Source organism: Uloborus diversus, chromosome 9 (assembly GCF_026930045.1).
Source record: "Uloborus diversus isolate 005 chromosome 9, Udiv.v.3.1, whole genome shotgun sequence".
Lineage (NCBI taxonomy): Eukaryota > Metazoa > Arthropoda > Arachnida > Araneae > Uloboridae > Uloborus > Uloborus diversus.
In genome coordinates, this window is record NC_072739.1 from 38155066 (window position 1) to 38179296 (window position 24231).

Sequence of the window (24231 nt, forward strand, 5' to 3'; positions counted from 1 at the left end):
CATTTTAATTCTGAGTGTGTCCAATGTTTCAAAGCTTGTAGCTCTCGGTAAAATGCGTCTATCTTAATGCGAAAGGTATCATTTTGAAGGATTTAGTTTGCTCTTTCCAAATATGTACTTATTTCCCTTGTAGGTCCTACAGGAATTTCAGAAAGCGGTCGTTTTCTCAGAATTTTGTTTTTTAACCCATTTTCCTTAAATTTACCAAAACTCGGTTACGGTTAAGGATTGGACACAATAATGGGTGGTTCTATGCTCCGCTTGGGCTCTTCTATCACCCCCTTTCGTATGGCAGATTCGATCGAACTCACCCTGTATATATATATATATATATATATATATATATATATATATATATATATATATATATATATATATATATATATATATATATATATATATATATATATATATATATATATATATATATATATATATAATATACAGGGTGTTCCCGTTTAACCTACAAGAACTTGATTTTTGCAATTGTTAATCCTACATAACTTCCCATTGCAAAATGTTCAAAATCAGATGCAGAGTTAAGCAAAACAAAAAAAGAGGCAAAAAATACAAAATGTAACTTTGTATTCGGACCCTAGGTCTCTTTACTTATATTTAGGGAAATGCAAATGGCATACCATGGTATGCCATTTGCATTTATTTTTGAATAGTAATGACAAAAATATAAAAATTAGTTTTTTTACTTTGACAACCGTCATTCTTCAGAAAGTGCGATAAGTTCCAATCTCGTCTTTTTGCATGGTCCCTTAAAACTTTGAATAGTAATATCTCCTTGAGTTTTGGTCGCTCAAATGTCAAGTTCTTTCTATCAGTAATATTTTTCAATGGAGAATATTTCCCTAAATATAAGTGAGGGGACGTAGGGCCTGTATAATATGTTAAATTTTGTATTTTTCGAGTTTTTTTTCGCTTCAAACTTTCAATATCTTAACTCTGCACGTGATTATGAACATTTCTGCGATGAGGCGGTTTCCTTCAGTCAAAAGTACTGCTTTTCGTCACTGAAATGGATAGAATGAGCAAAAAAAATAACGTGGACCCAGAAAATATTCATTTTCCTAATAGCTTTTTTTAAATTAATTTTTTTAAATGTCCGATTTTTCAAACAAGGCGTGGTCTTGATGACGTCACAAATGATGCACTTTGTCGCATCTTTCTACCATGTTTCCACTTTATGATAATCAAGAAGCGAATTAAAATTGCGATCTACGCTTGCTATCAACCATAACGTTGCCAATACACTTGAGTAAAGATGCGAATTAAATATTTTGCACTGTGAATGGCAAAAAAAAAAAATGGCATTTCATCATTTGTGATGTCATCGGCAGAAACTGTAAACAATGAAAGCGCTCCGATTTAAGTATTTTTTTTAAAATATTAAACTTAAAAAAATTATTTAAAAAATGGTCAGATCCTATGTTTTTAAGCATGCTCTTTCAGAAAAAAAACTTTTAAAATTTCGGAAACGACCCCATTGGCAGTATGCATCTAGAACTAACGGTTGCAAAAATAAAGGCCTTTGCAGGTAAAACCGGAACCCCTGTTTTTACGAAGCTCACTATCAAATTTCAGATTTCCGTCGCATGCTCTAATCACGGAATAGACAAGAAAAAAAACTGCAAGACTGCATATGACAAAAAATATGTTATTTCGTAAAGATTTTTCTTGTTATACATTGCTTTTAAGCTTTTATGCAGTAAGATAATGTATTTAGTAACGATCTTTACCTTACTTTTTTGATCAAATACAAATATTTTGTATCTTTTTACTTCCTGCAATTGTTCTTTATCAATAAATTGTTGACTAGAATTTAATGAAAAATACGTACATACTAATTAATTAATAAACACATAAATAAATAATTAAAAAAAGCAGCTATAAATTTAAATTGTGTTTCGATTTTATCCGTTTTCTTCTTTGTAGTACCTACTGCAGTTTAGGAAGCTATTAGCTGATCTTATTCTTTACTTTTTATGCTCTGTGCTTTTGACTTTACGTCTATTATCTAGTAAATGATGTAACATTTCCCTCGCTGGGAGTGCAACGATAATAGGTTCACAAGTAATTTCTGCTAAAGTTTTCCTTTAGAAAAACCATGACGGGTAACGCTACACTAGCCAGTACGTTTTACCGTTAGATCCAATTTTACTACAAAATTTTAAGTTAGAAAAAATGAAAACTCTGTGGCTGGTTGCGCTGATTAAAAGAATGCGATACAAGCAGAAGGACTCGAGATTGCCTTTTTATTGTTTTCAGAGCTGCGCGCTAGCCTTTGTTCAAGAGAAAGAAGAGAGATAGAATGGAGTTGTTTTCTTCTTTAGTCACTGAAGTTGAAAAAAAAATTCTTTTTCCAACATTTAATTTTAATTATTTTTTTTTAACTGTCCGATTTTGGAAATAAGGCGTTCTTTTTATGACGTCATATGTGATGTACTTTAGCGCGTTACTCCATTGGCTCGCTGAATGCCTACCTTTGCTATCTACCGCGTTTCCAACTTATGATAATTAAAAAGCGAATTATGTATTGCGCTCTACGCTTGCTATGAACCATATCGTTGCCAGTACATGAGAGTTAAGAAGCGAATTAATATTGCGCTCTGCGCTAATGGCATCAGTGAGTGGCATTTCATCATCTGTGATGTCATGTGCAGAAGAGTAAAATGTAATTGAACCTAAACACCGATTAATTTTATTTTTAAAACATATTAAACTTTGAAAAATTATTTTAAAAATGGTTAAATCCTATGTTTTAAGCGTGCTCTTTCAGAAAAAAACAGTTTTAACATTTCGGAAACAATTCCATTATGCGCTTCTCACCAAAAGCCCGTGGAGTATCAATATGCGCTGTTATCGGTTACTTTTTTCAGATAAATTTGCCGTAAAATTTTTCTGTACCGTAAACGTATCATTTTGTAGTAATTTTCCTTAAAAACTTACAGAATTTTTAACAGTAGTTAATAATAGAAGTTTTGTAGTCAATAATAAAAAAAAGGTAACTTTGCAGCTAGTAGTTAATTAATGCATGCGGGTATAACATCAGTATAAGTATACATCCATAATTTCAAAAATAGAATCTTAACCACAATGCCATCCCCACCAGAATGTCAGCAGAAGAACCGCACCACGTGCCAACGACCATCAAGGATCCTCGTCTGGATTACCTGGGTGGCCTCGCACAAATCATTCTCCGCGTGTCGGAGGAGAAATGGCTGAAGCTTTTGCAATCCGAAGACAACCGGACACTGCTCACCACGAATTTCCTGGACAATCCGGAGGCGGAAGCAATATTCGTCACTGAGTTGACCGGCGGTTCCTTGGCACTGTACACATCGTCGGCGAACCTACCATTCCTCCCTGCCAAACACCAGAAGGCTGTCTTCTTCGTGAAGACACCCGGAGTCGCCGCTACAGCTGAAAATATCAGAGATGTCATCACATGTGGGGACTTATCTTCTTCAACTGTTGAGCAGTTGCAAGCATTCATAGATTACGTGAGTATTAAGTTCAATACATTTGAGGCAGTGAAGAGCAAAGGGAATGTACAGGGTGTCCTGAAAAGACTGACTGTTTTCCAAAATTTATAACAAGAAAATGGTTACTGATAAAAAAATAATCTTTGCAGAAAATTCATGTGGTGGGCCGTAAATTTTGTCCCTCTGAGTTCCAAATTTTAGTTCAAAATTTTTTCAATAGATGGCGTTGCAGATAGTAGGCCTCTAAAGTCAAAAAATAATTATTGGATTTCACCAATTTTTCCTCCGATAGCAACATGTGGTTACATCCGGCGGCAGGCATTTTGAAAATTCTGTTGCGTAATTTTGTTCATTAAATTTTTTTTTCGAAAAACTATGGTAATTTTCCGTCTTTCTTTGATTTACGGTTTTACAATCTGCAGCGCCATCTATTGGAAAATTCTTGAACTAAATTTTGGAACTTTGGGGGACGAAACTTACGTCCCACCATATGAATTTTCTTCAAAAATTATTTTTGTATCATTTACCATTTTATCATTAAAATGTTTTGAAAATAGTCAGTCTTTTTCAGGACACCCTGTAAATGGACCTTAAAGCTTTGAATAAAATGCATGCAAAGTTTAAATCCTAGATAAGCTTTCACTGAAGTGTTTTCTTATATCATGTATAGCAGCACCAGGGTTGCTAGTATATCTTGCCCCGAAACAGATATGAGTTTCTTCTACTATTTCTACTAATTACCTCCAAATTATTTAATCTGGCACCTACACCTCTTTGCGTCTAGGTTCTTCATTGGTTTTGTATTACTATTAAGAGCAAAATACGAAAAATATTGAAATTGACTGTCGCACCCCCCCCCCCCCCCACTCGCGATTTTTAGGTACAATAGAATCCTCTCATTTATTGTCCAATACAAATTATGGATGATTGTGCACCATATTGTCTTTCTTGTCTGTGTTTTAAGGGGAAAAATACACGTAAAAAGGATGAATATTTTATGCGTTGTTAGAAAGTGACTTCAAAACCTTATGCTTCACTAGAATTTATCAAAAAGGAAATTCAAAAGACAAAACTTCATTGATTTACCTCAATACAATAAGTAAAATCTGTTATCTTTAATAACCAGGCGCAAGTTCGATCTGAACACTTAATGAAAGCTAAGATGACATACAATATGATGAATATATTTACATATGATACACATTATGCAATAAAAGATATGATACATAATCGCCTACCTTTGGTAGTGCGTAGAAGCAAAACTTGTTGTATTGATGGCTGATTGGAGAATATTGCACAGTTGCTTTTGATACAATTGAATGATATATGAGGGAGTCAGAAGCAAAGGGATGTAAGTGGAAATTTTCAAGTTTTGAGTAAAACGCGTATAAAGATAATTTCTAGGTAGGCTTTCATTGATTTTTTTTTCCAAATCGTGCTGTACAGCATCACCTACCAGGACTACAAGTACTATTTCTTGCTCCAAGACAGAGGAGAGGTTCACCTACCTATTATACTGGTTATCTCCAAATTTTTAATTTCGCCATTTACATCCCTTTGCTTCTCACTGCCTCATATGTGCGTTTATTAAAACCGCTTAAGGCGACATCTGGTGATTTGAAAAATAGTTAAAGGGAATTAAAGTTCCATGTAAAGTTTCCATAGACAGGAAGTTCTAATAAAATCGCGCATTAGGCAACCCCATTCTCTTCCTTTTTGCCAAAACATAACTTCTGTGTACTAGAAACCCAGTCTTCAACTGTTTCATTGAGTTCCTCCTTGGTACAGCTACAGAACGAGAACGAAATAACAGAAATTCCCATTTCAAAATTTGCCTTACTGCTTGCCTAACAGGCCCGCCTCTTTTCACTAAAACCTACAATCCAACGGTGACTAAGTGAAGATATCAGTATGGTATTTGGTAGTGTGATAGTTGTGTGAGAAAATATTGCACACCGCAAAGTGATATTATGTATATCCGATTTTTCCAACATTCAGAGTGGCATGACTGCTAATGTTTCCCTAGCTGTAGCTGCTGTGTTGAGAACAGCCTTTGAGGGTGTTTCAACAACTAACTACCTTTTTTCTTCATATTTAAGAGATATTTCAAAACTCCTCATGCACCACAAAGTATCACATGAGGCTTTACAAAAGTAAGTAAAAATCGTATACACAAATCTCTACCAAGCACAATAGTAGCTGTAATTCGGAGTTACATACGAGATACGACTGAATAGACTACCGCTGAAAGAAAGTGCCAATTCCCAATTTCTAGGCAAAATGTGAGAATCCAGTAACTACGTTCAACTGGGAATAGCATGTTGCAAATATTCATGGCTCAGTGATCGTTTTTTTTCGAAGCTGCTAGTGTTTCCACAAATGCAATGATGTATCAAAAGAAATAAAAATGATAAATGCGGGACTTCGGGGTGTGTCATGTCATGTTATGTAACGACAAGAATGCGGGGACCATGAAATCTGAGCGCAGCAGCAATGGCAACTGGTCTGGAGGAAATGATAGCATGTCGCTTCTGTAGAGCGTTTTATAATCATATACCACTTGCTGACTCTTTGTTAAATATTTCTGACAACTCGTGTGTAATCAAAAGTTGCTTGGAGTAACTAGATTTTTTTAGAAATTAAACTTTCACGATTGGCATTTAAAAAGGTTCTTCTGGCAAAAGGGTCTTTCTGACAACTCGTGCGTAATCAAAAGTTGCTTGGAGTAACTAGATTTTTTTTAGAAATTAAACTTTCACGGTTAGCATTTAAAAAGGTTCTTCTGGCTTTAAGCACAGTTTAAACCTAATTCATTTCACAGTAATATAGTAATGAATTTTTCTGAAGGGAAAAAAAAGTATTTCGAATATGCACGATTTCAAACTAAAATCATTTTTCTGCATACATTTTGTCGAAATTCTTTTTTCATTGCCAACTGTCTCATTGAAGAGTGTTGACATGCAAATACTTTTAATCTGCAGGCTGTTATTCCTACTTTGTGCAATCCATCATGCCACGAGGGATGGTCGCGAGAACTAGCCAGTGATCTGCTATCAAAAGTTCGAGCCTTCCGAAGTGTCGTTGCCAGAGGCGTGGCACAAAGTAAAGGGCATGTGATCATATCGGTGCCACCGATTCAACCCTTTGAATCCTCAGCATTTGCACACGGGTAATGTGATTTTATCTATACAATTTCTACCATCAGTTGAAGTTTATTGTTATTTCCCCACAGTGAAATATTAGCAATGTTCTTGAAAAACCCGACTAGCAAGTTTGCTCACCTGGGCACTTTTAATTTTTCCTGCCATCAATGAACTATTGAGTAACAAAATGTATATATCATGGCCAGTATAGTAATTGTTTTTTTATTATAACTGAATTAATCACATATAAACCATAGCCTCATGGACCTAATTTATCGAATAATCACTTTAAAAGTGACACATTTCAAAAAGGGGAAATTTTTCAGAAATCTGAAAAACAGTTCCACACATATTACAGAAAAATTTCCTTCCCCTTAGAATGCCTTCCGTGCCAGGGCACAAGCCCCGGGTGCCCGTGGAATAATCTGGACCTGGTTATAGTCATAACTCGGCTCTTAATATTTTTCGGGCAATTTTCCTCAAGATTTCAGACTACAGTGAATCTGCGATCATGTCGACATGCTATGTAATATAGCAGTTAAAATGAAATGGCAGGTAAGGGATAAGTAGTTCAAGGTGAAATCAATGTATTTAACGACCTTGTTCCTTTGTAGCGCATTAAAACTTATGTAACTGATAGCAGCAAATTAGTGAGAGGGACAAATTAGCAATTTCGTGGAAGCAGTAAGTTGCCACTTGTCCGTTATATTTACCTTTTAGCATCTATAACAAAAGTTCTAAATTTTCTACACTAGATATCCTTCTGGCCTCGTTTAATTAAAAAAAATTAGAACAATTCGTGATGTAGTGTATTGTATTTTTTATAATACTAATATACGGTGGTATATAAGAAATTCATTATTTTGCATTTTTATAACGTCTTCTCCTCAGCTTGTTTATGGAATGAAATTATCTCCAAAAAGAGCAACTTTATCTGAGGGAGAAAAAAAAAGTATAGTTTTATGAATGGTTTTTGTCGATAAAAAATTATGCAGGTCATAAAATAATATGTTTCCGTTTATGTTTTGGTAATGTTTAACATGCAGGGAAAGGCTTTATTGTGACAAGGCTGAACTCGATCCGGTAACTTAACTATTTTACTGGTAAGGCAATCCTTTTAGGGGTGGGAATGAAAAATCACAAAAGGGGTTGAAAATCAACGCTACCTACTGGAGTTTAATGTTAATCCACTGGAGTTAGGTTTAAAATTTCAACTATCAAAATATCACCAAACAGGCAATGGCTTCGTTCAAATGTAGAAGCAATTTTCACCCGTCATACCTTGACGGGCGATTTTCTAGTTTAATTATAGTGTTCATTTTTGAAAGCAGTGTTCGACATTGGTCTGAGCAGATAGATCCATGAGGTGCTAGACAAAGTTTTGTCTGGAAGCGGAAAGTTATATACTCTACCTTCTAATCACTACAAGTTCTGGTGTCAACATTGATCTAGGTATAATTACTGCAACTGGTCATTTAATTATAAACATTAAATCCTTTTGAAACCAGTGTTCGACATTGGTTTCAGCAGACAGATCCATGAGGTGCTCGACAAAATTTTGTCTGGAAGCGGAAAGTTATATCCTCTGCCTTCAAATCACTACAAGTTCTGATGTCAACATCGATCTATTTATAATTAAAGCAACTTGTCATTTAATTATAACATTTAACTCTCTTTGAAACTATGATTTTCCACATGCACATGTTTTAACCTGCATGTTTAAAACATATCCTTCTGCCTGCTTTCAGAAACAACACCGGCTCACTAGAAGATGCGAAAGAGTCATGGTTGCGGGAAACGGTGTCTATTTTGGAAAGCAGTGTTCGACATTGGTCTGAGCAGATCCAAGAGGTGGTCGACCAAGGTTTGTCTGGAAGCAGAAAATTATATCCTCAGCCTTCTGATTACTATAAGTTCTGGTGTCAGAGGGGGAAGTCTCTACGTTTCATACGTGAGCAGGTAATTATTATTTATCCAAATTTTCCCTCTTCCGTTTTTGATACAATGGTGTGCCATGTTATAAGACCAAAAAGTAAGGTTAGAATTATATATTGCTAAAAATTATTTTATAGCTTTATAGGTGCAGTTTAACTATTAATTTGGGATCATGGCGTGCAAAATAAAACGTAGTAACTTATGTGACACATAAAATTGTGATTTTAAGCATTTTATGGTGTTGCAAAAAAGGAAAAATAATCTACGGTTTACAAACATAAAAATAAAATAACTTTTGTGTAAAGGCCTTCTCATAGTCCAACTAGCAAATTTCTTTTACTTTAATTTGGCGTTTGGTCATGATTGCAGCTAAACAGATTTTAGTAGTTAATACTGACTATCCTTGTCGAAAACGTTATAAATCTTTATAAAAGAGGTTATTTACCGAAATTTCCAAACTGAGTTCTCCAACCGTCCTTGTTTTAAATACCGAATTCTGGCTTTTCTTGGTGATTCATATGGGGGAAATGTTCTCTTTGGACAGATTTTTGAGCTTTTTGTTTTTCATTTCAGAAACTAATAACCTTTTAATTTTTGGAAAAGCAATTTTGAAAAATCTGCCAAAGTTTTAAAAATCTTTTATGAATTTTAAAGTTGTTCACAAGGTAATTAGACAATCATAATTTTTCTATTTTCACAGATGAGAAGTGCAGCTGTGGATTTAGTGTCTAAAATATTGCACGCTAAGAAAAGCAGCTATGATACAACTTTGAAAGATTTAATACAGACAGTAGAGGACGGTGAGTATTTAATCCTCTGTTATGAAATCTAATGGCAATGGTAACTGTTCTGGTAGCGATTTGCTCTATTTTGTTCTAAACTGTTACAGGAGTGAAAGAGGCTGAGGACATACAGACTCATATTTTTCCTTTGTACCGAAGATGCAAAGATTTGGAAGCAAAGGACCTCCCGAGGCTGAGACGCCATCTGGTGGATGGCCTTCTTCGAATGGTCAGGGAGGCCGTTGAACACTGCGTTTCTTTGCAACAACCACACAACTCCAAAGTTGTCGAAAAATTGCATTTGAGTATTGCCAATATTTTGGTTCATTTGGTAAGAATGTATTTTAATAATAATTTTCTAACAAATACAATTAGAAAGTACTATGTAGCTAAATCTAAATATCATCCACTCAGGAAAGTTTGGATTCATTTCATCACAGCTATTGAGGAACTGCAAGCTTAGGAAATATCCATGTTCGCTGAATACTGCCGAGTCTTTCCCTACTACGAAAAAAGGAAAATAACTAAACTAAATTACTTACAGAATTTGTCGAAACTCCAGTCGCCAGTTCTACGATAACACTATCAGTGAGAGCAACTTTACAGACTCTCGTAAGTCACAATCTACCACAAACTACTCGCGTCTCAATTTACCTTGATCTTTTATTCTGCGAAAGACACTTCGAGTTTATACCTGAGCACCAAGAAGCCTGAAGAATTCCAGAGAATATTACACTGCACATTTCAAGACTTGTCTTTAGTTGGGGCAAAACTAACCTAGCAGCATGTGAAGGCTACGCAAATCTTAACCACAACATTCTCACTGCCCTATCACCTATCTCTTTAGGTTTGCCTCAACTATAGAAATATTAAAGTTTTGTCGCCAACTCGCTAGTATCATGAACCGTAAGAAAACTTAATATCAATATATATATTTGAAAGTTGTGTTAGATACACTATTTATAACTCAAGAACGGCTGAACCAATTTGACTGAAAATTGGTGGGGAGGTAGCTTAGAACCAGGAGACAGACATATGATATACTTCTTATCCCGTTCGACAGCGTTCCCGAAATATTTGTAATTGAAAATTAAATGTTTAATTAATTGTTTAGTTCTGTGAATTCCTAATAGATGGCAGAGTAAGTTAACTCGGGAGGGCGCTGGCCGATTGTCGATAGCTACGCTACTGTAGGACTGTTGTGGTCAGTGAAATAATTTTTGAATGCGTTGTTTTTTTCGATATTCAGGTACATAATTTGATTTTGTAGAATTTTTCTGTTGAAGTTTTGTTTTCCTTAGTTCTACAACGTTTGTTTTTGTTCTTACAGTTGAAGATAGTTACTCATCTAAGTAAATAATTTCATTTGTCGTATTATTCAATTGTGTTTGTTCATTATAACGTTTTTGTTATAGTATTGTTTATTTGCCAAAACATTTTAAATTGCAGAAAAAAACCACTTCACTTCCTAAAGGGCAGGGTTACGATAGCGTGGTTGCTTGGTGCGTTAAGCGATGAACTATACAGTTGAAGAATTATTTTGAGTTTTAAAGCTAATGTTAATCTTTTTATCTGTTTTGGCGAATAGTTTCAAATTCTAAATTGACTCTAATAGGTTTTTGAAAATGTGTGTACGCATTTCAGTTGAAGAAAAGTGATCATTTCACATCAGACGGGATGGAAGGGATCGTGGATTTTTTTTTTATTCAGCGGACTTCTTTTAAATACTTAGCATGGGTATCGCCATGTGGGTACTGCTAGTATTCTATAAAAGTTATTTTGTATGCAAAGCGCAATTTCACTGCAACGAAAATATTTCGACTTCGCCGCAGCGTGTCAGCTACAATTAGATTAAACCTCATGATAGTTTTCACGTACATCAGTCCATCAAAGGTACATACTGCTTTTACTACGTTTCATTGAAGTACTCTCATCGCGATTTTTTAAATCTCGATATTTTCATAAATAACTGACATGAAAGCGATGTAGACTATTTTTTTTTTTGGATAGGAATTTTTTTTTCATAGTAATAACTTTGACAACTTGAGGGCTTGACTTACTTGATTGAGCTTGTGCTATATATAAACTGGGTATATTAATAGATGTTTATACTATTGGCATATAAATAGGTTTCATACATAAAGTTTTAGCTATTTTCTTAACACTAACAATCACTTTCTTTCGATGGCACTAAAACCCCATTCACCATTCCTACTCAAATATTCAGGGGCGGATTTACAGTCTTTTCAAGGGGTGACGGTTGAAAACCGTAAAAACCATCCTCCCCCCCCCAAACCCGTCATGTAAGGGGGGGGCAGGTTCAAATTAAAAAGTGAGTAACGCTGTTCATCCTCGACTACACTAACTGTCTAAACTTAACTTAAAGCAAATTTGTGGAATGTACTTGATTAAAATTAGTAACGATTGCTAGTAATTTCTTCAATTCTATACTGGTTTTTTGAAAATGACGGTCGCCCCCACCGCCCCCCTAGTAAACCCGCCACTGCAAATATTTGCAATCTTTTCCAGAAATGAAATAATGCTAAATGCCTACGAAACACTTTTATCCTTTCAGAGTCAACAGTTTTTGGATGGTGCAACAATGTTTCGTGGTGAACTTGATGATTCAGAGCAGAGACTAGATTTGGTGCTAGATGTTATGGATTATCTTCGCCGGTTACGCATCGAGAATGGGACTGTAATTTTGCTTGAGAAAGAAGATCGTCTCGAGCAGTTCGTTCAACGCTTACGATACATCAAAGTAAGGAATAAGAAATCATTAAAAAAAAATCCTCATATATATAATAGCAAATGATCGAGTAACGCTCCTGACGTCATCAACAATGAAACTCGTGCCACGGCATGATAATTTGATAACATGTTTTGGAAACGTTTAAAGTGCAGGAAAATGCTTTATTTTGACAAGGCTGAAGTGGATCCGGTAACTTAACTGTTTTGCTGGTAAAACTGTCATTTTAACAGAGAAGTGAGAGCTTCTCTGGTAAGTGTGCGCTTTTTATTAAGAGTGCGCGTTTTGAGAGTGAAGAAACGAAAAAGTGGTCAACAATGAACGCTGTCTACTGGAGTTTAGGGTTAATCCACTGAAATTAGGGTTAAAATTTCAACTATAAAAATATCTCCGAACAGGCAATTGCTTCGTCAAAATGTAGAAGAGTAGAAGCAATTTTCACTCGTCATACCTTGACGGGCGACTTTCTATATATATATATATATATATATATATATATATATATATATATATATATATATATATACGAGGGCAAATCAAAAAGTCTTTGCGGCTATTTCTTTTAAACCAAAATATGGCTGTGAATACAAAGCAAACATATACATTCCCAGCAAGGACAGTTCCCTGAGCCATTCCACCCATATCTCCTTTTTGCTCGAAAGAGTTGAGTTGCTATCAGTCATTTGAGTTGACGGTTGTTCTTCAGACGTCCACAACTTATGAGCAGCGAAGTGTTATTCGTTTTGTTGGAGCAACGGACAAAAGCCCATAGCAATTCACAGGATCACCTGCAGTCTAGATCTTGCCCTAGTGATTTTCACGTTTTCGGTCTACTGAAGAAGTTTCTGGCAGGACAAAGATTCACATGAGGCCATGTGACGAAGAAGCCAAGAACGCGGTGTGATGGTGGTTCCACACCAGCCAGAAGAATTTACCACAGGTGGATCTCTAATTTAGTGCTGCGATGGGACAAATGACTAAAACGGTGTGGTGACTATGTGGAGAAATAATGTAAGGTACGTAGTACACTAACTTATGTTTGTAAATACCTGTATGTACCTGTTTTTGGCGAATAAAAATTAGGCGCCAAGACTTTTTGATTTGCCCTCGTATATATATATATATATATATATATATATATATATATATATAGGGTCGAATGAAATTGGCATAAGCCTGAGCTACTAAAAATTTACGTTAACGACTAGTGTTTTCAGATCAAGAATCTTTCAGAAGCCATGTTACAGTGAATTTTTTGTCAGGCGTCTAAATTTTTTTCGGTGTGCTAAGAATTTCTATACATTCATATGCATAGTGTGAGTGTAGGAAAATATTCCGGAAAGAGCTACTATTACTACAATGGCGACCTCTCGTGAGTTACCGTCAAGGATCGTTGATGGTGTAGAAAGGAATTCAGTTTTTTAATCATGTTTTGATGTGGAAATAAACTATAAGTACATCATGAGCTCAGCCGATGTCGTAATACCTTCTTCTCAACTGCTCAGCTTTTTTTAACACGCTTTTATTAGCTTCACCTGTATGTATGTATGTATGTATGTATGTATCTTGTAATGGAATCTTGCAGCTCAAATTTCGCCCACTTCATGCGATCGGATTCTTTTGAAATTTGGCACGCGACCTCAGACCCGATGACAATGCAATATTCTATAATCAAATTAATTAATTAACTCTTTTAATTGTGAGTTTCCACCGATTTTAATCAATATTTTGGCATAAATCCAACAATGTAAAAAAAGAAAAATTTAAAAAACTACATTAAAAAATACTCGCAAAAATTATTTAAAAATATCTACAAAAACCTTTAATTTTTCTGCATCAGACAAAATTTGTTCCAATGTTCCAAGGTAATTAGAACATGAAATATAACTGTTTTAAACTAATTTCATGCCAAAATTGAGGTGAGCTTTCAATTGGAAATTTATTGCGGATGAGACCATTGTTGAACAAAACTTTTATTCAAATACATCTCAAATTTTCAAAGTAATATAAATATGATTTCCGCAAACATACATCAATGACTCACAGTAGCTTCCCATCGGGGTGCCCTTGTCTTAACTTTGAGATATTACCTCGCACTCGTTTCATAAATAATTTCGTCAATTAAGTCCCAATCTGATTCAAATTTTCATATACCGCGCAAAAAAAAAAAAAAAAAAAAAAAAAAAAAAAAAAAAAAACTTTGTCTGATAATTCTCCAACATAAGACTAAAAAACAGAAAAATAAAATAATAGTTTAAAAAACTAAAAAGACACGCTTTCGTAGCAAAATGAACTAAAAAGTGAAAAATAATCTTTGGATGATAGTAGTTGACCAATCACTTAATTTTAATGGAATACAAAAAAGCGTGGGGGGCTTCTTATCAGTTGTCTTGAATTTCTTCCATTTAATGTCCAAGCAAAACTGTAAATAGACAGCACCCCACGCTTTTTTGTATTCCATTAAAATTAAGTGATTGGTCAACTACTATCATCCAAAGATTATTTTTCACTTTTTAGTTCATTTTGCTACGAAAGCGTGTCTTTTTAGTTTTTTAAACTATTATTTTATTACATTTTAAATTTACTTTAGGCAACTTTATGCTATAATCCGATTTTGGAAGCCGAATTTTGGTTTTCACTCTTTGAGATATACATTTGCCAATAATAAAATTTGTTTTAAGTTACATTTAAAACATGATTTTTTGAAATAAGCAGAAAGTTGAAATAAAGTTATAATAAAAATGTTTTAAAATGAGTAAGACACTTTGAAATAATTTTCTATTTCTGGTTGCAATAAAGCTTTTTATTTTACGATGCAGATAGTTTTCGACACCTCGTCAGCGTTTTTGAGGCTCGCAAAAACCGAAGTTGGCGGAATTCATGGCCATGTGACTGCGTGTCAAATTAAGCAAATCTTCAATGAATTCCAAGAACAACTTGTAATATTTGACAAATGTCCATATGATGTTTTAGAGCCTGATACAAAGGTAAGGAAATCTGTTTTTATGAAAAAGAGTACATTGACCACTTTCTCAATATTATGTTATTTACTTTAATTTTATGAACTAAAGAATTCAAAAGAAAAATTGTTAGTCTTGGAGCTTTAATATGAAAATCGAATGTATATCATTCACGAAGAAGTATACTTTTTCGTATCTTTGGCAAGTATTAAACTCAGGCCAGTCAATTAGGAGAGTCAAGGTATTGCTCCCCACTGCCTTTGAAAAATTAATGTTAATACGTACAAGTGCAAGTAAGAGTGATTTTTGTTGTTTTTCGTTAAAATTTTAATTCAGTACTGTTAGAGAATATTGTGTTTTTGTTCCTCCAGCGCACGGGGGGGGGGGGGAATCCAGTTGATTTTAATTCTGAATTTATCCTCGGTGGTCTGGTTGCGGCTGGGTAATTCAAAGAACAGGATTTAACTATAAATTTTTCTAACCGCATGACTTTACTTCATTCACTAGTGCAATGCTTCTTAATATTTAGTGTATGCAAATGTTTAGTGGGACGTAACTCGAGACCTGATATAAACTGAATTGAGTGCAAAGTGGGGATCTCGATTTTGACTCGCTTGCTAGTGCGAGATGGCAGTTCGTGGTTGTGTTCTGCGTGGAACGGAAAAAGAATCTCCAAACTGAACCATGTTATGATGTTGGAAAGTTACACGAAATACTTGAAGATGATTTCCTGGGCCCCGGGGGCCAAAAAGAAAGTATTACAAATCAAAGGAATTGGAATTTGTGTAACTGGAGTCTAGAGATTCACTTAGTAGTGACGTGAATGTTGTCAACAAAAGCTTATAAGTGTTTGTTTTTGTTTCTATATTCTATTCAAGGATGCAATTTGTAATTCACAAATGCTTACGAGTCTTAAGTCAATAACAATAAACTCTAATTTTGTTGAATGTCCGTATTTTACTCGACTCTCAAAAAGCAAATTAAGTTTCCATACATTTAACATAGAAGGTAGATCCATTTCTCGTTAGCTATTTTGCAAACAAGTACAATCCTTTTCCCTCCTCTCCCTGGAAAAATTCAAAATGACAGGCCTGATTCAACTCGTTTTTGTCTCGTTTTTAGAATTTAAAACTTCATTAACAAAAAATTCAGACTATCAAAAGCGGGTATCAGAAATACAGAAATTTATTAAATTTTTGGCTCTGTTCCAGAAAAAACTAGTATGTTGTGGCCATTACGAAACTTTCTTCTATATTTTTCTTTTTTTTTTCTGATCCCTCCCCATGCTTGACGAGGAAGCAATATTCCCAATGAAAACAAAATTACACATGCAAAAACTTGACGACCATCCCAATGTCTGAATTATTGCAAAAGCAAAGCAAAGAGCGAAAATTGAAAGTTATTTTAAAAGCCTTGCTTGAATTAATTACAAATATTTTATTTGTTAACAAACATAAGATGGCAACAGTTAAAAATTTTAAATCATTGAGATAATATTTCCGGTCATTTCCATACAATTAAAATCACGAGAAATACGCAGACGACAATCGATTACGATTTATCTTTCTTATTATTGCATTAATAAAGCTATTTTTATTCGCAAAAAAAAAAAAAAAAAAAAAAAAAAAAAAAAAAAAAATCAACACCTCTTGGAGCGATTGGCGTCAAAATTGAACCAAAATCTGTTTACATATGGATTTACATTTATTCCAAATTTCATCCAGAACGTAGCATTACTTCTTGAGATAGGGCGCTCACAATGGAAAAAGAGAACGCTCGATTGCACCACCCCCTTTTCAGCTGTTGACACCAAAATAAAATCAGCTCTTATACCCACTAAGCGCTACATGTCGAAATTTTTTTGTTTCATTTCGTTCATTATTTCTTGAGATACAGCAGTTACAATTGACGACAAAAAACGTTCTATAGCTCAACCCCCGTTTGAGTTATTGACACCAAAATTGAATCAGCACCTGTTCCTATTAATGGCAACATATGGACCAAATTTTGTTTGATTCCGCCAGTTACTTCCTGAGGAATAGCAAGCCCGCGTAACTCAAAAAACGTCCCAATGCTCCACCCCCCTTGGAGGAATACGCGCCAAAAACCAATGGGCACAAGTTCACATAAGGGCACATATGTGTACCAAATTTCGTTCGATTTCCTGCAGTACTTTTTGTTGTAGAGCGGCCACAAAAAACTGGTCACACACAGACGTAACACACACACATACAAACACACATACACACACACAGACAGACAGACATTTTCCAAAAATAGTCGAAATGGACTCGCACACCTCAAAACGTTCGAATCCGTCAAAATTCGAAATTCGAAAATTTGCACGAATCCAATACTTTCTTCTATATATTAGATATAGAAGAAGGTAAAAATGAAGGCATCCCGCTGCGGATTTACGTCATAACTCTCCTCAATCCGTCTTTGTTTCCGTAATGTCTGCGGAGACGATTTGAGGTGAGGAAGAAATCATGACGTCAATTCGAGGAAGAATGATTTCGTGCAGCTGTCAGGATAAGTCTGTTAAATTTCAATTATAATATTTGTACGGTACGTTTAACAGAAAGTTTTAATGTTCGAAAAAAGCTCAAACATAGTCAACTGAACGAGAAATGAAATCATCATATTAGTAACATTATTATTTTGGTTGAAACTCATTCAGCCGTTACGCTTTTAATTCGATTTTCAACTTTCCTTCATTTCAGGAGTTTGATAAAGACATGGAACACTTTCGTAAGAAGATCGAAGATCTGGACAATCGTTTGGGTTCAATCATAAAAGGCTGTGTACTCAGTTGTACAAGTGTTGAAGCTATGTCAAAGGTAATTCAAATAGTGAAATTTTTGTTTCAGTAATATATTTTGTTTCCGGAAAAAGGCCAGTACGTAAGTTTTAGGAATACATTCTGGACCGAGAATGAATTGTCTGGTGACTTCTCCAGTTTTAATATGACTGGTGTACTGGTGACCATGATAGTCACTGGGCAACAGGAAGAACAGCAGGTCTTGAACAATAGAACTTCAAAAATCCGATCGTCAAAAGTCGGAAACGTAAAAAATCTGAATGCATACCCATGAAGTTTTATTAAACTGCTCGACAATTAAATGGGTGGCTGGAAAGCTGGAAAAGCGTTGTATGTTGAAAACAACAACTTTTCACTGCAGCAAAAAAAATAAATAAATAAATAAAAATAAATAAATAAATAAATAAATCAAGTGTAATCTGCTTAGTGCAATATACTAAACAGGCCACTTAGAGCAACATACAACATTTTTTCCATTCAATTACCTACTCACTTCCTATTGCAAGGAAGCTCCAAGGCAAGTTTGAAACATACAACATTCTTCCATCAATTATGAACACTTTATTTACCAGGTCATTGCAAATTTGCGCATTTTCTGAAAACGAACTAAAAGCACAGGTGTTTCATTCTCTCTGTGTGTGTGTGTGTAAACTATATTCATCGTTTTTCCACCGATTTTTTTTTTTTAATGAAAACCTACATACAGATCTTTTCCCGCCACCCATTCAATTGTCAAGGGGCAAATACATTTTACGAAAACAAAATTACATCTTGCATTGATTATACCATTTTCTTTAACTATGATTTTCATTCAATTTCCTTTGTTTAGTCACTGCATAATAGTTCCACGCAGAGAACATACAGTACTGAAAATACTTTTCAACTTTCATTTATGTTCAGTAATGTATCTTCTTTTTTAAATCTTTCTTTCATTAATAAAAAAATATAGGTATTGCAAGTTTGCGAATTCCTGTTGCTGCGTCCAGCTATTCGATCTGTTGCTCTAGGAACTTGCGAGAAGCATGTCATGGATAAAGCCCGAACCGAAATGGACCACTTGTTGTCGGTTTTTCACAGTGAATGCAGCTATGACTTGGCTACCCATTTGCCCGTGTACCACTCCTTGCCTGTAACATCAAGAATTATACAGTGGGTTACAGACATTAACCAGTTACTGAACAACACACTCCGCTCTGTGGATAATGTCAGCCACATGTAAGTTCACTTAGAAGTCTTATTTATAAGGATAAGGATTCTTCTTTTGGTACGCAGTAAACTAACGAATATCCGCGGAATAGGGTGACACGGTAACCGCGGCTAAGCGAAAACCGCGGATAATCCGAATAATAGGCAAAAAAAGAAGCTTAATGAATATACAGGGTGCGGAGAAAGTTTCCACAATTTATTAGATATTTCAATAGGTTGTAACTAACACGTAATTCAACAAATCAACTAGTATGTTGTGGCCATCACGAAACTTTCTTCTATATTTTTCTTTTTTTTTTTCTGATCCCTCCCCATGCTTGACGAGGAAGCAATATTCCCAACAAAAACAAAATTACACATGCAAAAACTTGACTACCATCCCAATGTCTGAATTATTTTAAAAGCAAAGCAAAGAGCGAAAATTGAAAGTTATTTTAAAAGATTTGCTTGAATTAATTACAAATATTTTATTTGTTAACAAACATAAGATGGCAACAGTTAAAAATTTTAAATCATTGAGATAATATTTCCGATCATTTCCATTCAATTAAAATCACGAGAAATACGCAGACGACAATCTATTACGATTTATCTTTCTTATTGTTGCATTAATAAAGCTATTTTTATTCAAAAAAAAAAAAAAAAAAATCAACACCTCTTGGAGCGATTGGCGTCAAAATTGAACCAATGCCTGTTTACGTATGGATTCACATATATTCCAAATTTCAACCAGAACGCAGCATTACTTCTTGAGATAGGGCACTCACAATGGAAAAAAAGAACGGGCGATTGCGCTACCCCCTTTTTAGCTGTTGACACCAAAATAAAATCAGCTCTTATACCCACTAAGGACTACTTGCCGATAAATTTTTCTTTCATTCTGTTCATTATTTCTTGAGATACAGCAGTCACAATCGACGACAAAAAACGTTCTATAGCTCAACCCCCGTTTGAGTTATTGACACCAAAATTGAATCAGCACCTGTTCCTGTTAATGACAACATATGGACCAAATTTTGTCTAATTCCGCCAGTTACTTCCTGAGGAATAGCAAGCACGCGTAACTCAAAAAACGTCCCATTGCTCCACCCCCCTTAGAGGAATTCGCGCCAAAAACCAATGGGCACAAGTTCACATAGGGGCACATATGTGTACCAAATTTCGTTCAATTTCATGCGGTAGTTTTTGCTGTAGAGCGGCCACAAAAAACTGGTCACACACAGACGTGACACACATACACACACACATACACACACACACACAGACAGACAGACAGACATTTTCCAAAAATAGTCGAAATGGACTCAGCACAACTCAAAACGTTCGAATCCTTCGAAATTCGAAAATTTGCACGAATCCAATACTTTTTTCTATGCATTAGATATAGAAGAAAGTAATAAGTTAAAGCAATAAAAACCCTTTATTGAAACAATACTAATAACATTAAACAAACTAGTATGTTGTGGCCATCACGAAACTTTCTTCTATATTTTTCTTTTTTTTTCTGATCCCTCCCCATGCTTGACGAGGAAGCAATATTCCCAATGAAAACAAAATTACACATGCAAAAACTTGACGACCATCCCAATGTCTGAATTATTGCAAAAGCAAAGCAAAGAGCGAAAATTGAAAGTTATTTTAAAAGCCTTGCTTGAATTAATTACAAATATTTTATTTGTTAACAAACATAAGATGGCAACAGTTAAAAATTTTAAATCATTGAGATAATATTTCCGATCATTTCCATGCAATTAAAATCACGAGAAATACGCAGACGACAATCTATTACGATTTATCTTTCTTATTGTTGCATTAATAAAAATATTTTTTATTCGCAAAAAAAAAAAAAAAAAAAAAATCAACACCTCTTGGAGCGATCGGCGTCAAAATTGAACCAAAGCCTGTTTACATATGGATTCACATATATTCCAAATTTTAACCAGAACGTAGCATTACTTCTTGAGATAGGGCACTCAAAATGGAAAAAAAGAACGGGTGATTGCGCTACCCCCTTTTTAGCTGTTGACACAAAAATAAAATCAGTTCTTATACCCACTAAGGGCTACTTGCCGATAAATTTTTCTTTCATTCCGTTCATTATTTCTTGAGATACAGCAGTCACAATTGACGACAAAAAACGTTCTATAGCTCAACCCCCGTTTGAGTTATTGACACCAAAATTGAATCAGCACCTGTTCCTGTTAATACCAACATATGGACCAAATTTTGTTTGATTCCGCCAGTTACTTCCTGAGGAATAGCAAGCATGCGTAACTCGAAAAACGTCCCATTGCTCCACCCCCCTTGGAGGAATTCGCGCCAAAAACTAATGGGCACAAGTTCACATAGGGGCACATATGTGTACTAAATTTCGTTCGATTTCATGCGGTAGTTTTTGTTGTAGAGCGGCCACAAAAAACTGGTCACACACAGACGTGACACACATACATACACACACACATACATACATACACACACACATACACACACACACAGGCAGACAGACATTTTCCAAAAATGGTCGAAATGGACTCAGCACACCTCAAAACGTTCGAATCCGTCAAAATTCGAAATTCGAAAATTTGCACGAATCCAATACTTTCTTCTATATATTAGATATAGAAGAAAGTAAAAAATTATAACAATTGTTCAAAATTGTCTCCTTGGGCTTCAATACATTTACGGAGTCGCAGTCTGAAATTGCCGACGATGCTCGCGCACGCATCCACCGTTATCTCATTCCAGGCACGCCTCAGAGCCGTTTTGGGCATGTCGACCGTGGCGTATCGTTTTCCCGAGATTTTTTCCTCCGATTGACCACACCGAATAATCTATCAGATTGAGGTCCGGTGAGAGGGGACCAAACATCCGTGCTCCAAACACCTGGAAACAGATCTTCGCAGATGGCAATCGTCGATCGGGCCGAATGCGCAGGAGCCCAGTCTTGTTGGAGTGTGAATCCATCTTGGCCAAAGTGTTCTGTTGCCCATGGCCTCTGTACATCACATAGAACCCGAAACTGATAGCTTGCAGCATTAATTTTGACGTTTCTGTCAATGAAAACAAGCGGCGTCTTCCCAGTGGCACGAATGCCAGCCCAGACCATTACGGAGCCTAGAAAGTGACTGCGTCCGATGATTTTTGCAGCAGCAATCTTCTTCTGACCCTTCTTAAACAGTTGGCGATGATTTTGACGGTTATGTGTGGGCTCGATGGTGAAGATCTTCTCATCGGTAAAGAGAACCTTCGAAAGGCGAGCACCAGCGGTCAAGCGAAACATCCGTCGAGCTTTTATCAATCTTTTCTACTTCATTTCGTTATTGAGGAAGAGAGGCGATTGATCTTGTAAGAACAAAGTCCCAACTTGTTTTTCACAATGGTTCGGACGCTTTTTTCGCTGATCTCCAGTTCTTTGGCCATCTTTCGCATTGAGCGCTCTGGATTGCGACGGATGCGACAGTGGATCTTCTGCACATTCGCTGGAGTCGTTGCCGTGGTTGGACGACCACTCCGTGGACGGTCAGCAGTCCCTCTAGTCTCCTTGTAGCGTTTCACAGCGTCATAGACTGTTTTACTCTTGAATCCAGTCGTTCGAATAATATCGGTTGTTTTCATTCCCTTCTTGTGTAATCCAACGAGAGTAACACGCACATTTTCACGATTCATAGCTCACTAACTCAATGAACTAACAAAGAGCAAATGATTAAACCTCAAATACTTTTAACGTCAATAAACAATATGTGCCAAATAAATTGCCAACATACGATTTTAACGCCCAAAAAAAAAAAAAAAAAAACGTTTTAAACAAAATTGTGGGAACTTTCTCCGCACCCTGTAATATCTAAATAATATTACACTGTAAAAAAATCCGAACTGTTACTGATTGTTTCCGTAGAACGTTTCGAGATTTCAATGGTTTTTATTCACTTCTTGGAAAAATCAAGTATCTTTTTTAAAAAGTTTCCTGAACTGTTACAAGTTGCACGAATGCAGACTGTTCATTGTTGCGAAAAATATTATTAACTCCCAGTTTAAAGATTAACTGAGCTTATTTATAAAGTGTATTGGCTTCAGTTTGGTTATCGTTCGTTCAAACTGATTAAGTCCCCAAAGCGAGCGAATAAATTCATGGACTGCGTAGCTTTGAAAGGGAAAAATTGCAAGAGAGTAAAGTTCTGAATATTTTCTTGCAATTCTGGCTTAGCTTTGACCATGTTTCCAATTCCGATTTTGGAATTTTCTTGATAAATCGGGAAAGTGCCAAGCTATTGTTTTATACCTACCTAAGTTTACTCTAAAGTTCCAGAGACACGACTGGCTTTAAACCGGAAGATTTCTAAAATTTTCAGGTAGATTCCAGGATAATTTCAAGGAGGTCACTGAATTTTAGCGGAAAACAGTTTTGGCTTTTTCAAGATATGTTACTGGCAGAAATTTGGCACATCGGCTGCCCTAATTTTCCAGGAACGTTTCTGAATCATTTTTACAGTATAATAACACTCATACAAACATTTAAATTGTATCTAAAAACATTGTTACATTACGCCTACCAACATTGAATATGAAAAATATGTGTAAAATCTAAAAGTGAACAATAACTCTATCTTAAGTTAAAAGGAAAAAAAAAATATGGGAAGGCCCGCGGATAAACGGGAGTTTGTTGTACATGCATAATTTATAGTAAAGATTTTTTACTAACATAATTGTTTGTGAAAATAGTATTGAATCTTCAGAGTGTTAATCAAGTCTTTCATTGATGAAGAAAATTTATTTTTAAAAATCTATTTAAAATTTCCATACAACTCTTCTTTTAGTTTGATCTTTATATCTCATCAACTTTTTTTCTCCCATTGGTAAAATATTAGTAAAAGGCATGCAGGTGGCGCTAATATCGAATACCAAAATTAGCGTCCATGATAGAAAAAATTCCCGTAACGCATATTTCCATTTCTAATATGAAAGTTTATATCCATACTAGCAAACATACCAGCGTTACCTGGGTCAATAATAATAATGAGAAACAATTTATACTTTCCTTTATTTATTTTTAGCTGTGCCCCGCGGTTTCACCCGCGTTAATAAGACAACAATGCATTTTTGAAAAACTAATTTTCGTCCATCACGCTATGATATATATACGA

The 24231-nt window shown here is 35.3% G+C and overlaps 1 protein-coding gene across 1 annotated transcript in view; it reads left to right on the plus strand.

Annotated features, from left to right (window-relative positions):
• The first annotated feature begins 3122 nt into the window (after window positions 1-3122).
• The window catches only part of LOC129230164 (dynein axonemal heavy chain 11-like), a 145889-nt gene continuing 124780 nt past the window's right edge, over window positions 3123-24231 (plus strand). Inside the window, exons 1-6 of the mRNA XM_054864566.1 lie at window positions 3123-3512; window positions 6476-6663; window positions 8386-8488; window positions 11930-12115; window positions 17787-17903; window positions 18834-19099. Coding sequence (XP_054720541.1) covers window positions 3123-3512; window positions 6476-6663; window positions 8386-8488; window positions 11930-12115; window positions 17787-17903; window positions 18834-19099 — 1250 coding nt within the window. The remainder of the gene's footprint in view (window positions 3513-6475; window positions 6664-8385; window positions 8489-11929; window positions 12116-17786; window positions 17904-18833; window positions 19100-24231) is intronic.